We start from the raw sequence: 18,497 nt of genomic DNA on the forward strand, positions 1-18,497 counted from the left end.
GGCTGTTAAGCCTCATTGTAAAGGGTTATCTCCCTGCTGCCTTGAGCTTTCCTATGCTCTTTCTCTTCTCTTGAAGACTTGTAATTATTTTTTGCATTTCTGCAACTGTAGGTTTGGCCTTTGGCCTTTGAATGAATTGAAATTACATTATTGCCTTCCTTCAACTTATGCATGCTGTGTATGTTTCTTTACCTTCATCATAAGTGTGTGTTTTGTGGTTCTTCTCTCCATATATGCTGCGTTAACTTGTTTTTTCTGAGTGTGACTTGTGGGAATCCTTCTCCCCTCTTGACACTTAGCAAATTCTAACCTCCGTACATGCGTTTGGGTCACTCATAGAACTGAAGTTTGTGCATCTCTTGGGTATTTCAGTTGATTTCTTGTGCCATTTTGGGTGGGGAGAGGAACAATCTCTTATCTTGGTGCATCACCTCCTTTCATTTTAAGCATATTTCTCTCTTCCCTTTTCCTTTGTAAGCTGTTAGGATAGGTTAAGAAGTAAGATTTGAAGTGTTGAGCTGGTTCAACACCTGCACTTGGATTGAGAAGGAAGCCGCCTTCTTCGGAGATTCAACCCCTTTGTCCAAGGTCCAACACTTCGGGGTTGTTTCCATGTTTCACAAGGTTGCTGAGTTGATAGCTCAGCAAGGGTGCAAGCTTTTGTGATAACAGTAACTTTTAACATGAAAATTCATTTACAAATCCTGTAATGCCCCCTACTGGATATAGCCTTTTTAACAACAATTACCTAATTTCAATTCACTTATGACTTAAATTAATTTGTTCTTACTTGATAATAGTATATCCAAAACAGATATTTATTATAGTACTCAATGTAATTATCCTCGAATCTAATATCCTACTGCAATCAAGAATTCATAAATTTATAAATCAGAAATAGGGCTTGAGACATACCTTGTATTAGAGGAGTGGAGACTTATAAAGATAACCTGCACCTACAAGGAAAGGCAAACACCTATAAGCATATCCATTCTTAATCAATCATAATCTATTCTATGGTAACAACAAAAAGAGTGGGTATACGCGACATGAAAGGGTTACTTGGGTCCATTGCCTACCAAGTCCAAGGAATGGTTGCTTCTAACCTCCTTGCTCGACTTGGTGGCCCATGTTGCTGTCCCTTCCAAGCCCATTACCTTACACCAAGACATAAAGGATTGCTTGGGTCCGTTGTCTACCAAGTCCAAGGAATTGTTGCTTCTAACCTCCTTGCTAGACTTGGCGGCCCATGTTGCTCTCCCTTCCAAGCCCATTACATATAAACACATAACCATCTTTGTGAGTTTGGCATAGAGGGAGTGACTGGTTCCTTGACTCCATGGGTCTTTATGACCACTTGTGAGCCCCTCATCACCATTGGATTGCACCTCTATCTTCTCCCCACAAGATGCCACAAGCAGATTGGACTACTTCTTCCAGTGCATACACCTCACATAGACTAATTCTATATAAATATTGCTACTGTATTTACAAACATATTCAGATATATATTTATTATACTATGCAAAACGGTCATAGTCACTATGCATCATTTAATCAGTAGCATTTATATAAATGGTATGCAATGTGCCATATATAAGGAATGCATACCACAGTCCCCACTATGTGTTTGAGTCTACAGTTTACTCCATTAATTATTAATGTCCAAATCTGATTTCTTCCCTCTTTCTATCCTTTGATCTGAGTGAATGCTTGATGATATTCTGATTCGATAATCTCTGTTGTGTATACGTCTTCCTTTCTTTTCCATAATCCCCATGCATGCCACCAAGAATAAGGATATTAGTGCTTGTAACTTAGTAACAGTTCTGATCTGATATGATTGATGCTGTTCTCCACTAGATGATTTTGATTCCTTTCCTTTATATCTCTCAATGTGAGGGAGAGGTCACACCTCTTCATCATGTATGCCCTTTGGCAAGAGACACCCCCTTCACCATTAACACCCATTGAAAGAGTGCAACTCTTCATTGTTTCTACCTCTTTGAAAGGGACACAACCTTACACAATTAGATCTGCACTTACTATTTAAAACAGATCTGCACTTCTGATTCCCAAATTAACCCCTCAAATGAGGTTCTCTTCTCCCTTTTATGTCTCATGCTTGAGGGAGGCACAACTTTTTATTTTATTACTTTTGACCATTCATTAGCTTAATTAAATTTTATTTATATTTAATCTTGTTCTTTTATATTTTAATTTTATTATTATTATTTATTATTAATTTCTATTTCAAAGTGGGGACATTACAAATCTCTATACATTTATAGCCATCATAATTTCATCATTACTGTTGGTATTTTGGTATGGATTTGTCATTGATGTCAACACCTACTAAACTTTTATCAACTTTGGCACTTTGGAGTATTAGCAACATTCACCGGCAAGCAAGTGACTCATGCACAGTCACCGGTATCTGGTACACTGGCAAGATATAATGATCACCGACACTTGGAATGATATGGAAAACACATGGCTATGTCGAAGACATCGTTTGGACATCTTGTCCAAGAGTTTTGTTCATTGGTATATTCATAGTTGCATATTTGATGTTACCGACAAATAGGTCTAGGGTTACACCGGTAGGTTTATCTTTTCCAGATCAACATGGCACATGATTAATTATTGTTGTAAATGCATTAAGCCGACATGTTCAATCGGTTATTGCATCGGATATTATATTGTTTGTAAAATGTTTTTATTGTAATATCTTGTAGAGCCGACCTACTAAAATTGGTCTTATGTTATGGTATAAATGTAAGATCTTATTTGTAAGATCAAATGTGGAATGCGAAAAAGGATTGTGTGAAGATATATGCGAGATTAAGCAGAGCTATACACGCATACATCATTTGAAGGTGAAGCTAGGTTTTTGTGGAAGCATATCAGCATTACACTGATACTGAATCCAGCATATGAAGATGCTATTTTGTGCAGTACATTCTTATTGGATTTAACCATCCAACTGTAGTTAGTGTGACTCCCATTTTGTGATTGAGCAGTGAGTTCTAGGCTGTTGGCCTTTCTGCATGTGCAGACCCCATTTATGTACACTTACTATCTGCAGTAGTATCATCTGATTGTGGGTAAGGTTTCCCACCGTGGTGTTTCCCCTTACAGGGTTTTGACGTACAAATATTGGTGTTATGTGTTGTGGAAGACTTTGTGTTTATGATTCATGCATTAATCTTTACCGGTATAGCAATTAACTGTTATAACTGTCTACCGACATACTTAACTGGTTTACTGGTATTAAGCATTAAGTTGGTTAAGTTGTTTTTGGTTTAAATTTATTTGACAACTGATTCACCCACCCCCTCTCAGTTGTCTCCGGGACCTAACAATTGGTATTAGAGCTTAGTCCTCTTTTGCAGAAGTTTAAAAGCTTGAGAAGATCCAATGTCTAATTATTTCAGGAAGGACAGTCCTAAACTTGATGGAACCAACTATGGGATATGGAAGATCAGAATGGAGACACATCTGAATTGCATTGGAAAAGACATCTGGGAAGTTACAAAGAATGGTTATACTGCTGCTGTACAAGGTCAGCTTAGTCCAGCTATCTTGACAAAAGATGAGGAAAATGATTGCAAAGCAAGAAAAACACTTTTGAGCGCATTATCAGATCAACAAATCATGGGACTATCAGATAGGTCTACTGCTAAAGCTATTTGGGATCATTTGGAAACACTGAATGAAGGAGATTCCACAGTCAAAATTGCAAAACTTGAAAGCTTTCGAGTCAGGTATGAACATCTGAAAATGGAAGAAGATGAAAGGATTTCTGCTTTTATGGAAAGAGTAAATGAAATTGTTTTGGGTATTAAATGTTGTGGAGGAACCTTAAGTGAGGATGAAATTGTTTAAAAAGTTTTAAGAGGATTGCCACCGGCATATAAAATGAAAGTTACTGCTATAAATGAGTTAAGAACAATGCCTAATACATCAGTTACTACGGATACATTGATTGGGAAACTTTCAGCTTTTGAAATTGAAGAATTTGGTCCTGTTGCTACTATAAAGACAAATTTGGCCTTTAAAGCATCAACATCATCTGCTCCATCATTTGACAAATCTGATTGGAAAGCCTTTTATGCAAGAGAATTTGAAGAAAGTAGGAAAGAAAATGAAGAACTTGAAGGCCTATTTGCAAGGAAAATGCCTGAAGGTCCAGTTGGAAGTAAGTATGAAGGTAAAACACCTTTTAAATGTTTTAACTGCAATAAGATTGGTCATGTGGCTTCAAGATGCCTTGATAGACATGCTAGACTAAGAGAAGAAGCTAGAGGAACATACAAGCCTAACCCTGAATATCAAAGATACAGATTTAAGAAGAATAAAGACAAATCTTGTTACATTGCTGATGAAGGTGTGACTGATGATTCTGATGAGGATCCAGCAGACAATGGATGGATTTTTGTTGCTATAACAGAAGATCAACCGGCACCTACTGCTCAACCGGTAGTACAGGCTCTGGCAGCTAAAGTTGAAGGAAAGGATGAATGGATCATTGATTGAGGATGCTCACATCATATGATAGGAGACAAAGGTAAATTCTTGAACTTTGAAGAATACAATGGAGGCTTAGTGAGATTTGGAGATGACAAAGCTTGTTCAATCAAAGGTAAGGGTACAATATCTCTTGATGGTAAGCATAACACTGACAATGGCTACTATGTTGAAGGATTAAAGCATAATCTTTTGAGTGTTGGTCAATTAGTTGAGAAAGGATTTCAGTTACAATTTAAAAATGGAAAATGCAAAATCATGAATAGAACTGGTTTGGAAATTGCAACCGGTAATTAGACTAGAGGTAATATCTTTCATTTGAATAACAATTAAAAAACATGCTTAATTGCACATATAGATGAAAGTTGGTTATGGCATAGGAGACTCTGTCATGTAAACTTTGATTGCATGGTAAAGATCAGTACTACTAAGGCAGTTAGAGATTTACCTAAAATTGTCAAACCTCAGAATATAGTATGCAAGGTGTAAGGGGTTGCTGTCTCGAGGGGATCAGTAGGCTTCTGGGGTTGTAAGTCCCTTGTTATTCTCAGCAGGTGGAAGTTGTGGTGATTGACAAAGGGTTAATGCCAAGCTACAGTTGTGTGAGAACTGGACGAAAAACTTATATATGGGGGTCGGTTGAAAGAATAGCCGAGTGCCAGGAGTGCACCAAGGTGGTCTGCGGTAGACACCTCCTCCTAGGGGTGAAGAAGAGTAACCCTGCCCTCTAGTCTTAGGGAGATAGAGGTCCTACATGGACATTAGGGGTGAAGTAGAGTAACCCCGCCTTATCATTGGATGATGAGGTTTACTGGTGGATGCATTCTCATGGTCCCTATCTCAGTGAAGTGGAGTAACTAAGCCAATGTTGGGGATGACTCCCAGGGAGTTATCTATGACCCGAGGACTAGGGAAGTGGAGTACCTAGGCTCTTGCGAGAAGGATTATCGTGCAATGGATTGTCCCGGTTGGGGAAATGGAGTACCCAAGATCTTGTAAGGGGGATGGCCGTGCAATGGTCTATCTATATTGGAATGTTGGAGCTTGAGAGTTGGGCAAGCTATGTGGGTTGAGTTGCAGAGCCAGAAGTCCATGTGTCTTGTGGAACAAGTGGGGTGATGTGCCGGGCACGCACCTAGGTTACCTAAAGTGGGATTTGCATTAAGATCCGGGATCTCAAGGCCCTAGAGTGGGGGTCAAATGTGGCAGTAGGGACGGGGTTCCGAAAGTGTGCTCATGTTGAGCCGAGCCATTAGGCGAGTCCAAGAGGGTGACAAAGATGGATGAGTTGCATGACCGAAAAGAGGACATGGTCTGTAGGCGAGTTGTTCTGGGAGCACAGCCGAGTTGAAGGAGAGTTCAGTGACCAAGGATATTGGATTGGATCATGGAGCGAAGAGCTTGGTGCCCAAGTAGGAGTGCAAGGTGTTTTGTCAGTCTGAGAGACTTAGACTGAGTGTTTGCATGGAGCTGGTTATTGTGCATAGGACGTATAGGGAACCGGGTTCACCAGTGAAGCCATGTAGGCATAGGCCAAGGGCCCAAAGCAGTGTGACTTGGAGTCCTTGTTCAAGAAGGGGTTCTAAGTTGTGTACTGGGTAAGCCATCGCGGGCTCATGAGAGAGTCAGTGGTGCGCCAGGTTGAGTTCTGAAGGAGACAGGGTCTTCGTGGATCAGGAGTCTATATGAGAAGCTATCGCCAGGGGCGAGGTGCAGTGGTATCTGTACTGGTGTTTCAAGAGTGGACATTGATCTAGGGGCAGGAACTTGTAATCGGATGCTTGGGAAGTATTTAGGATAGTGACCAGCGACAGAGTTGGAATTGTTTGTAGATCGAGCCAGGGGCCGTCTCTTCATAACAATAAAGCTATCTATTGCCCCAGTGTTGTGTTCATTGTGTGGAGATGGACAAACAGGAAACTAGCTCAGGGAGTCTAGTCGTCCCATGAGATATGTTTGGCGCTTGAGGGTTCAGAGGAGCTGAGGGAGGCCAACATGGGGCGCCAGTGCTATGGGAGTATTGGGCATGCTCAGGGAGTGTGCAGAGTTGGAGCCGGAGGACTTAAGGAGTTCCGGATGGGTTAGTGTTAGTAGTCAGGGTCTTATGGGGGACTCAAGAAGACGAAGGCATCGAGGAGACCTGTAAGCTTGTACCAGGGGTGCAAGGATGGTGCGACAAGACAGTGCTAGAGTAGAGTCAGGGACTTGAAGGGAGTGCTAGGAGCATCAGGATGAAAGAAACCCGTGAGAGGGTTGGCATGCACTTCTATTCCGCATGGGTGTGTGTTAATGTGGTCAGGTGGTGGACATTTGAAAAGGTATGGCGTAGTCTGGAAACAAGAAAGGACTTGTCCGCAATGGAAGTCGTGAGTAAGGTTTGCCAGTGCCGCATGAGGTTGAACCTCCTTTGGAAGGAAAAAGCTTGTTTGGGCAGCAGGTCGGTCTAGCCCCGTGACACAAGGAATGTCAATTTGGAAAACAAGTTAGAGCTAGTTTCAAAAGTATTCCAGAAAAATCAAATAATGCTCTTGATTTGATTCACACTGATTTATGTGGTTCAGCTAGAACTAAAAGCTTACAAGGTGATAGATATTTCATGCTAATTATTGATGACTATTCTAGAATGTGTTGGGTTACTTTTCTTAGAGAAAAATCTGTTGCCGGGAATAATCATTATGTTATGTTGTTATATTATGTTTATGTTGTCGTCGGTAATAATGAGTTACGGTGGTCAGTTAGTTAGCCGACGGGTAGGTAGTTGGAGTCGCGACGGTTGTGTCGTACCCCTTCGGGTATTATATATTGTGTACCTTTTCTTCGAAGTATCATCATGATAGTCGTGTCAAATGTAATGTTATAAGCACTTGATGTACATGGACTGTTGAATTAACATAGAGACTGGTTATTTAATGTATTTCCATTATGTTCTGTGCATTTACTTTCTGCATTTAACCGTTTACCCGAGAGGGCAAACATTTGAAATATCACAGAAATGTTGTGCGTCATGGACTTTCGTATGGTTCTGAGGGTTGTAAATTGGTGTTGGCGTCGGGGGTGCTGCCCCTCGACCCCGCCCTGTACTGCGACAAGGAGCGCACCTGGGGCGCTGCCCCAGGACCCTGCGAGGGGCGCTGCCCCTCGCCCCCGTGGGGGCTGCCCCAGACCCCGCTCCTCGACCCCGCTGGGGGCGTTGCCGCCAGACCCCCAGTTTATTTTTGAGCTACAGAATACCACAGGAAGTGTTGTGGTTGTCCATACTGTGAGAAAGAAGCCTGCAATTAAGCATTGGCGGGGAAGCCATAAGCCGTAGAGGGAGATGGATTTGGAGGTTGGGAACAAACAGAGTTTGAGGGAAGGCATTGTAGGTCCGTGCAGTTGTATGACATCAGGGAGCTATTCAGTTCAGTTTTTAGCCTTTGGGGAGTGTGATGGAGGATTTGAGGTGTCTCCTAGCATTTGTGCCAGCAGATTGTGGCCACCTCTAGGCATGACTGGTACGCTTTGAGGAACTTGGAGTATGTCTTGGCTGGACGTGAGGTTGCCTTGGTGGATGCACAGAGGGCTCGGGAGGAGCTGACCACCAGGTTGGAGGCAATAGTCGCGTGAGACTTAGTTCAGCGTACCCAGGAGTTGGATGCCGGGAGAGCAGCACGGGTGGCTATCGAGGACAAATTGGCTAGGGAGATTGTATCAATTGAGTAGCAGTTGGTGGAAGCTGAGACTGAAAAACGTGTTTTGCAGACAAGTTTGGGTTAGGCACAGGAGGACTGTGATGGCAAAGGAAGCAATATTGGTGAAATCCGCACTTGAGCATCGGATGGTAGCAGAAAAGGGTTTTCAGGCGAGGATGCAGCAAGTATATAAGATCCGGGCCCGACTGGCGTCGGGAGTTCCTGCCGTTCATCTCTATTTTGTATTAAGTCGTCGGAGTCGACTTCTTTTGTTGGGGGGGATGATGTTGACGGGAATAATCATTATGTTATGTTGTTATATTATGTTTATGTTGTCGTCGGTAATAATGAGTTACGACGGTCAGTTAGTTAGCCGACGGGTATAGTTGGAGTCGCGACGGTTGTGTTGCGCCCCTTCGGGTATTATATATTGTATACCTTTTCTTCGAAGTGGGATCATGATAGTTGTGTCAAATGTAATGTTATAAGCACTTGATGTACATCGACTGTTGAATTAATATAGAGACTGGCTATTTAATGTATTTCCATTATGTTCTGTGCATTTACTTTCTGCATTTAACCGTTTACCCGAGAGGGCAAACAAAATCAGAAGCAGTTGAAAAGTTCAAACTATTCAAAGCAATGGTAGAAAATGAAACCGGTAAGAACATCAAATGTTTAAGATCAGATCAAGGAGGTGAATTTACATCTAAGGAATTTAATACATTCTGTGAAGTGAATGGAATGAGAAGACAACTATCAGCACCTCGGACACCACAACATAATGGAGTTGTTGAAAAGAAAAACAAAACTATCTTGGATGCAGCAAAAAGTATGTTATTAGAAGCAAACCTACCACATGTATATTGGAGAGAAGCAATTAGTACAATGGTCTATACATTTAACAAAGTTCACATCAAAGGTGAAACCGGTAAGACCCCTCATGAACTATGGTTTGGTAATACTTCTACTCTTAAGTATTTCAGAATTTTTGGAAGTAAATGTTATATCAGAAGAGATGAATATATTGGCAAATTTGATCCTAGAAGTGATGAAGGAATATTTCTTGGTTATTCATCTAAGAGCAAGGCATATAGATGTTTTAACAAGAGATTGCAGAAAATTGTTGAAAGTACAAATGTAAAGATTGATGAACAATTCAGAGGAACGTCAAGGTATATAGACTCTGAACCGGCAACAAAATTTTTGACAAATGAACCTACTCTGAATCCACCGGTACAGAATGAAGATCCAGTTACCCCGGTATCATCTGAGGATTCCACAGTAATTGAGGAACAACAACAAACCAAGACACCCCGGTATGTAAGACTGAATCATTCTGAAGATCAGATAATTGGAAACAAGTTTAAAGGAGTTATGACAAGAGGAAGATTGACAAATTAAGAGGTATGTCTTATTTCTCAAATTGAACCATCATCTGTTAATGAGGCATGTGAAGATAAATTTTGGATTAAAGCTATGGAAGAAGAATTAGAACAAATTGAGAAAAACAACACTTGGACATTAGTTCCCCGCCCTAAAGATAAAAATGTAATTGGAACCAAATGGGTATTTAGAAACAAACTTAATGAAGATGGTAAGGTTGTCAGAAATAAAGCAAGACTAGTGTGTTCATAATATCAGGTCTGGTTTGTGTCAAATACAGTAAAAAGGATTTTCCGGTACTTACAAGGCACTATAAATCTTGGATTATGGTATCCTAGAGATGAAAACTTTGAATTATGTGCATGCACAGATGCAAATTGGGTAGGAGATGTGGATGATAGAAAAAGCACCACCGGCGGAGCATTCTTTCTTGGAAACAGACTAGTTTCTTGGTTGAGTAAGAAACAAAGTTGTACATCTTTATCAACAGCAGAATCAGAATATGTTACAGCAACAACTAACTATACACGGGTACTATGGCTTAAGCAAATATTGAAAGACATAAAGGTAAAATGCAAGGAACCTATTACTATCTATTGTGATAACACTGCAGCAATTGATATATCTAAGAATCCAGTATTACATTCTAAAACCAAACATGTTTCTATCAAACTGAATTTTCTAAGGGAAAAAGTTGAAGCAAAGGAGATAAAACTGGTTTATGTGAATACTAAAGAGCAGATTGCAGATATTTTTACTAAACCTTTGCCTAAGGAGACTTTTGAATATCTCAGAGATTAGCTTGGAGTCATACCACCACCAGTAGAGACTTAGACAGTTGATGATTGTCATCAACCGGTAGAATTAACAGAGAAATCTTTTATTCCGGTCTTTGATGGGAAGCTACTTCTCAGGGGGAGTAGTTGGTATTTTGTACATGAACTTGGTTTTATTGTAACTTTGGCATTTGATGTCAAAGGGGGAGAGATATCTATGAAAAACACATTTATCTTTTGGGGAGAGATTGGTATGAAAAAATTTGAAAAACACAAGGAAAACACATGTTGCTCCCAGAGGGAGAGATTGTTGTTTAGGAGAGATTATTACTCTCTATATCTGTATTTTGATTTCTGTTTATGATCTTTTTGGAGATTGTTGGTTTTTGGTGTTTGGCATTTTTGTTTTGGCACTTTGATGGTTTTTCCATCTTTTGTTGCCATCAATGCTAAAGGGGGAGATTGTTGGTATTTTGGTATGGTTTTGTCATTGATGTCAACACCTACTAAACTCTTATCAACTCTGGCACTTTGGAGTACTAGCAACATTCACCGGCAAGCAAGTGACTCATGCACAGTCACCGGTATCTGGTACACCGGCAAGATATAATGATCACCGACACTTGGAATGATATGGAAAACACATGGCTATGTCGAAAACATCGTTTGGACATCTTGTCTTGGAGTTTTGTTCATTTTTATATTCATAGTTGCATATTTGCTGTTACTGGCAAATAGGTCTAGGGTTTCACCGGCAGGTTTATCTTTTCCAGATCAACATGGCACATGATTAATTATTGTTGTAAATGCATTAAGCCGACATGTTCAATCGGTTATTGCATCAGATATTATATTGTTTGTAAAATGTTTTTATTGTAATATCTTGTAGAGCCGACCTACTAAAATTGGTCTTATGTTATGGTATAAATGTAAGATCTTATTTGTAATATCAAATGTGGAATGCGAAAAAGGATTGTGTGAAGATATATGCGAGATTAAGCAGAGCTATACACGCATACATCATTTGAAGGTGAAGCTAGGTTTTTGTGGAAGCATATCAGCATTACACCGGTACTGAATCCAACATATGAAGATGCTATTTTGTGCAGTACATTCTTATTGGATTTAACCATCCAACTGTAGTTAGTGTGACTCCCATTTTGTGATTGAGCAGTGAGCTCTAGGCTGTTGGCCTTTCTGCATGTGCAGACCCCATTTATGTACACTTACTATCTGCAGTAGTATCATCTGATTGTGGGTAAGGTTTCCCACCGTGGTTTTTCCCCTTATAGGATTTCGACGTACAAATATTGGTGTTATGTGTTGTGGATGACTTTGTGTTTATGATTCATTCATTAATCTTTACCGATATAGCAATTAACTGTTATAACTGTCTACCGACATGCTTAACTGGTTTACCGGTATTAAGCATTAAGCCGGTTAAGTTGTTTTTGGTTTAAATTTATTTGACAACTGATTCACCCCCCCCTCTTAGTTGTCTCCGGGACCTAACAATTACATCATTACATCATTACACTCAATTTATGAATCAGCGTACCATGTGGGAAGCTACATGCAAATATCTTACGAAAGACATTTACAGTGATGGGTTGGCCAACTTATAACCCCTTGCTAAACTATTGAGTTTTTAAATCCTATCATGCATTGTTGTGGTTGCGTAAGAAAAAAGTACCATGCTAGGAACTCTTCCACTATGTAGCAATTGTGATGCATTAAACTCCTAATATCAGCAAAATCTCTTAGCTAAAAGCAAACAGCTCTTTGGTTGTACACACACTACAATCCCTATGAAAATAAATTTGGTATATTCCTTTAAAATGTTGGTTTTCACTAGAAACTGATGAACTTGACTATTAAATATTTAGCTTTCATTTCTTGCTTTACTAATGACACAAAATCCTTACTATTTCCTTCTTCCTTGAGATAATCATCCTTTGTGTCTTTTCATACATTTAATTGTATGATGAAATAGAAAAATCAAAGGCAATTACTTCATCTCTGTCCAAATGGATTCTAGTTCCTTGCAACCTATAAGGCGCCATGAGATTTTGCTATGCATGCTTAGGGACTCTACAAATGTTGAGGGTTCGAGAGATACGAGACATAGGTCAATCTTTTCTCTCATTGGCATAGTGCTGGGGTCCTAATATTTTGATGAGTGATGCAAAAGAAAGAATGGAAGTAATTGATGATGGCAGAAAGTAATCCTTTGGTTAAAAAACAAACAAACTTAAATCTCTTCAAAAGACAAACTTTATGCAAAACAGTAAAATACAATTACCAAATGTATCAAATTAGTCTAAAATATTGGAGAAATGTTCTGTATTAGATTTGAATACAAATAGAGTACAAAGCCGCATCATCTTGCAAATACAACAATTAGTTGATACTTTTATGAATTTATGATGATTGCCTAGGAAAGTTACAAATTACAAGAGTTTACACTTTTCTGTTCCCTCTTCTAGTGAAAAAATTGGGCAGAGGGTCTAGTTTCACACTCGTTTGTGGCTGCTCAGTCAGCCTAGAAGATTGAGCTTGTGGCTCCACCTTGCTAATAGATGATAGTGGCTCCTTTGCCTCATGTTTGACATGATTTACATTGATGTCATCCAATCCAATATCTGCTACTTATGCTATATCTAGACACTCAATAACCTGACTCCTTTGCCTCATGTTTGACATGATCTACATTCATGTCATCCAATCCAATCTCTGCTACTTATGCTATATCTACACACTCAATAACCTACCTCTCAAAATCAACAATGTTGTCCTCTATAAGGAGGACTTTTTATCTTGCACAATGTCACTACAGGGATCATCTTGTATAGTCAAGTCACTATAGGGATGAATTTTATCCAAATCTATAAGGTCCTGTGATTTGTGCTTCGCCTTTCTTTTGTAAAGTTGAAGGTTGTTTTGCACCAAAACTAGGTAATTTAGGCATTGTTTAATCAACTTTTTTCATGCAAATGACAAAAAAACCTCTAGTTGCACTTATAGACATAATGGCTACAAGTCTGCGATAAAAGTCAAAGGGATGGCTTTGAAGATTTGGAGTATTTACACCCCAATATTCCAGCCAAGAAGTTGCAAATAAAAGATTCAAAAGGTTGTAAGAAAGCAATATTTTAGTAGGAATTGTAATTTGTAACTTGAAAGATATAAAATGATAATTTTTGTTATTGGGTGTCTAAGTTGATCTCCCTTAGATATCTAGTGGCAAAGAAAAGAGCCCCCCCTAGTTTGCTTGCAATATTGTAACTATGAAATAATGAGGTCTCCCACCTCAACCTTGGGTGTCATCCTCCCTTGATGCATGTTGAGAGGCTCTGCATGACCTCCCCATTAGCATTTGCAAGGATATTAGAGAATAAAATCTTGGAGTTGAGTTAGTACCTTGCTACACACACACACACACACACACACACACACACACCCTTTTCCTTCCAAAATTCATTTTAGAAAGTGTCTAGAGGAAACTTCTAAAATAATATTTACTTTTGAATCCTATTCTGAGCCACTTTTTGTCCCTCTTTTAAAAACAACCTTTTTAATAATTTTAAACGTAAGTCGCCTTTTAATTAATATAACTTGAAGTTACTTTTTGGACAACTTAAATTAAATTATTAAATTATTTCCCTTACACCACCATTTTCAGCATACAGGAAATTAAATTAATAGGCTAAGGGTCTTCCAATGAGTTATAATTGGGAAGGGGACATGACGCTACCATTATTTCTTGGAGGCTGAAGGAGTCACTATGATAATGACTTAAATCTATTGTGTATTATACAGTTGAATTCTTGTACAGTTGCCTGCTCTAACTTTTGTTGCAATGTGTCATCCCTTGATTAGAAGTGCTAAAAAATATGATAAGCACTCTTTTTTAGCATTCGAGTTGATATGTTTTTTGTTAGGATGTCTTGGATTTGATGGGTCATACTTCTAAGTTCATTTTCTTAACATCTTTCTATGATGCCATTTTACATCTCCTGGTTTCTACTGAAGCATTTTGTTGTGTACTAATTTCTCTAGGCTACTTTGCACTCATCCATTTCAAAAAGTATTATTCATTCTGTGATGTTCTTTTTTTTAAGAATTTTGGTTGATGCATTCAAAATGGATTAATGGCAGATAATGTGATCGCAAGGAACTTTAATTGTGCAAAGTAGTGTAAAGGAAGAGACCACTCATTAGTGTCTAAGAACTATGTGATTTTTCTGTAATTTTTGTTTTCTTAACAGCCACTTTTATGTGGCAGGAACTCATTGTTGTTGTGAATTCTCTTCTTCCTCTGGCCTCTACTAATGGTAATAACACAAATTGCTCTGAATTTGGATGGGCATTAAAGGTATGATACTTCAATTTTAAAAGATATTTGTTAAACAATGTATATATGCTTGGAATGCCAAATAAAGGTATATTTTTCTATTTAAAGGGCTAAGTCAACAACATTAAATTTGAATTTTCTCATTTAATGCTGGATTTGCTGCTTTAGGAATGAAAAAATTCAAAAGTTAAGAGAAAGGTTGTTTGAACTTTGAAATGATTGTTGAGCTAAATCTGGCCTGTCAAGAACATAATTCTTCCATATGCTAAATGATTAAGAATGTTGGCATGAGTGGGATTTAGTGCATTTGAACATCTGCACGTTTTCTTAAATTGGTTTTGAGGGCTGAGGTATGTTAAAGAAAACATAGTAAATGTTCTCTGTGGTGTAGGGTTAGGGTTATGGTGTAATAATTTAAAAGAATCTGTCTGATAACCCTAAACTGAAGTATGGTTTAGGGTTAGCCTAAATTTAAACTAAAATCCTAACCCTATCCTTAATAACAATAATTATTTGGTTCAGGGTTAGCCTACACTAAGCTAAAAATCTTAACCCTATTCCTAAATAACAGTAATTTAGGGTTTAGCGTTTTGGGTTTAACCTTAGTCTTCCCATTTATATTAAAGTTTAACCTTAACCACAAAATGCTAATCTTAAATCGAACTTTAACATTTAAATAATAAAAACATAAAAAATTGAAAAACAAAAAACTTTGAAACTAACTGTTAGGATTTAACATTAAATACCCTAAAGGATGGGATCTAGGATTGAAGTTAAACATTATAAACTCTTAAAGTTTAGGGTTTAATATTAAAAACCGTAATGACAAGGGCTCAATGCTAGAAATCCTTACCTTATTGGTTTTGAATAATGTAAGAAAGAAAAAAACTCTGAGGGCCTAACATAGATTGGTTGAATGCAAATGGCAAAGGCAGTGAAGGCACTAATCTGGGCATTCAATTTAATATTATGTTGCTTTGTGAAACTCTCAGTCTGCGTCTGAATCTGCTCTCAAAACCCTATTATATATGAAAAAATGAGGTGCAATATGTTAAAAAAAAATATTTTGAAGGGATAATGGTGCTGCAACTAAATAAATTTTTTATCAGATTTTGCAATTTTATTGTGATAAAACCATAAATTAAAAATCTTAATTAAATTGCCGGTAGTGGCATGGTGTGATGGTTAAGTTGTGGTATTGTTGTTCTCGCCATCAAGGTTCAAACTCCATTGGGTTGGCATTGTTGAATGTCTAAATGGGGTGAGGTCCCCCACTTGTGACCTCACTGGTTCATAGCATTAGGTCAAAAGTGTTTATCCCATTCATAAAAAAAACAAACTCATTTAAATCATGCCTCAAAATTTGTTCCCGATTTAACTAAAGCTGGTAATCTGAGCTAACTTGGATCACCATACCCTGCAAGGAGTAATTAATTGTAACTTTTTCATGATTTCTGCTACAGTGATCTCTATTGCCACCTCCATTAACAATTCTTCCATTTTAATGAAATTTAGCCAAATTAAATATGTAGGCACTAATCCACCATTTATATTCACCTTGATAAATTTTTAAACAACCTACTGTCCTAAATATGTGGATGGAGTGGGCATCTGAAATTTCACTCTTTCCAACAAGGCCCTAGCTATCGAAAGATTCGAAACAGCTTAGGAATTCCAAAACTCAACAAACTCTATTTGGAATCATATGATTAGTGAAAAGCATATTTCACATCAATTTGACTAGCAGCAGGATATACATGAATTCATTAAAGAGCTATTAATTCTGTACTAGGATATTTCATATTTGACTAGCATATTTTGCAGCAGGATATACACTTTCAGATACAACTTTGTAGGATGATTTCTTGACAGGCATTTTAAGCTTGTTTATGGAGTCACATACTGTAGATTTGGGAGACACTATTGATTGCATACGTCTTCTCTTTGATGGAAATAATTCTTCTTTAGTTGTTGTGAGGGAACACTATGACCCTCTTGTTCATTTTCTACATGATCATTCCTCATTGTTTGACATGAGTGTGGGTATTTTTGAACAACAGTTGGGTGAGACATCTTTGCCTTAAAAGGAGTATTTTTGGGTTGTGTTCTACATTAGTCTCTAGGAGGTTCTGGATTGTCATCTTTAGCAATGTGCCCTAGAACACCTAATTTGATTGTTACAAATTTCAGCATTAACATGGAGACCTTTGAGTAGAGTTCAAAGACATTATACATTTTGGACTTCCTCCCTACATATTCCTTTCAATAAGGGGGAGATCTTATGTGTACACCTTTGGTTTTGTTTCTTTCTAAGGGGAGGAATGTTGTTTGACGATTGTGGACCATCTTCTACATCCAATTTTGAGCATCTATATGTTAATGAGGCCGACATAGTCAATCCAAATGTCTAATTGGCCTATCGGCGTTAGACATTTATGTGAACCAATTTATTTGATATAATTAAATGACAACTAAGTATATGCGATTTGCTTATGTTTAATATAAATGATGTAATTAAAAGTCCACCCATAATTATTATTTATAGGGCCGACTTGAAAGTTTGCCACCCTTACATTGGGTCGTGACCTCTTGAAGGGTGCCGACTCTTGGAGAAGAGTCACCCTCTATAGGTATAAAGGAAGGTAAAAGCTTCCTCTCTTGGCAATCAATTAAAACATCCTTCAGCAGTCCGATTACATCCTTCAGCATATTGTATTCCATCATCAGCAGATTGCACCTTGCATACAAGTCAGATTGAAGAGCGTAGATTATACTTTGACAGTCCGTGTATACTACAGTGATTCAGATCTTCATACTGCAGTCTATGGTGAATTGATACATTCCGCTTCAAGGAGTGAAGCATCCTTGTAAAGATATACTTATACTTGAGAAGTATAATCTGAGACTATTTTTTGCTGGGAATTTTCACCTTCAAGTTGGAAGGTTTTCCCAGGGTACATGCTGTGTATTATTGTTTGAATTGTCTAATAGCTGCTATATTCTAAATCTGATCACTAATTTAACACTACATTGGCATAGGCTCTACATTTTGGTGGGTTAGGAGGGGGGGGCATTCCTTTTATGGGATGGCTTTTTCTTGGGGGGCGGGAAGGGGAGAAGGGATCTTTTTGTACATGGTTACCTTTTCAGGCTTCATTTGTTGGGACCCATCTTTTCCCTCACCTAAGCTACACTCAAGGGGGAGTGTTAATATAAGTTTTTTCCCCCTTATGTTGGGAGTATTTCTTTTATCACTACTTATTATTTAAGTTTGCTTAGGTTTATTAGGTTTGGTTGGTATCAAATTAACGAGACTTGGACTCGGCACGAACGTGGTGAGGATGACGTGAATTGGGATTCGGGACTTGACAAAAAATCTCGACACAAACTCGACGAAGTGAAAAACACAAGAAATTTAGATATTTTTAAGGATTTAAAACTTGTTGTATGCACCCTTTATTAAATAAACCTTAATGACACAATAACATCGTCAAATAGAAACTAATTTGATCACATACACAAGTATACATTGATCACATAAGTATAAGCGCAAATTGTAGTTGAAGGAAATAACAAACTTAGATATATAAATATTGTCAAATGTATACAAAACTCATGGAATATGAAATCCATGACATCAAATGTTCCAAACAAATATCAAAACAATAACTACGAGTCTATGGGTCAAATGAACCTACATCACTCCTACAAATGCGTCTAAGGTAGGTCCTAGATGATGTAGTAGTTATAATCTCTGCCTGTGAAACCATGCCACCCTCA

The 18,497-nt window shown here is 38.2% G+C and overlaps 1 protein-coding gene across 11 annotated transcripts in view; it reads left to right on the forward strand.

Annotated features, from left to right (window-relative positions):
* Positions 1-18,497, forward strand: part of LOC131069149 (protein SHOOT GRAVITROPISM 6) — a 381,540-nt gene that overhangs the window by 74,496 nt on the left and 288,547 nt on the right. For all 11 annotated transcript variants that reach the window (XM_058004502.2, XM_058004498.2, XM_058004497.2 and 8 more), the window contains one exon: positions 14,649-14,738. In XM_058004502.2, the coding sequence (XP_057860485.2) occupies positions 14,649-14,738 (90 nt within the window). The remainder of the gene's footprint in view (positions 1-14,648; positions 14,739-18,497) is intronic.

This window comes from Cryptomeria japonica, chromosome 1 (genome assembly GCF_030272615.1).
Source record: "Cryptomeria japonica chromosome 1, Sugi_1.0, whole genome shotgun sequence".
Classification (NCBI taxonomy): Eukaryota; Viridiplantae; Streptophyta; class Pinopsida; order Cupressales; family Cupressaceae; genus Cryptomeria; species Cryptomeria japonica.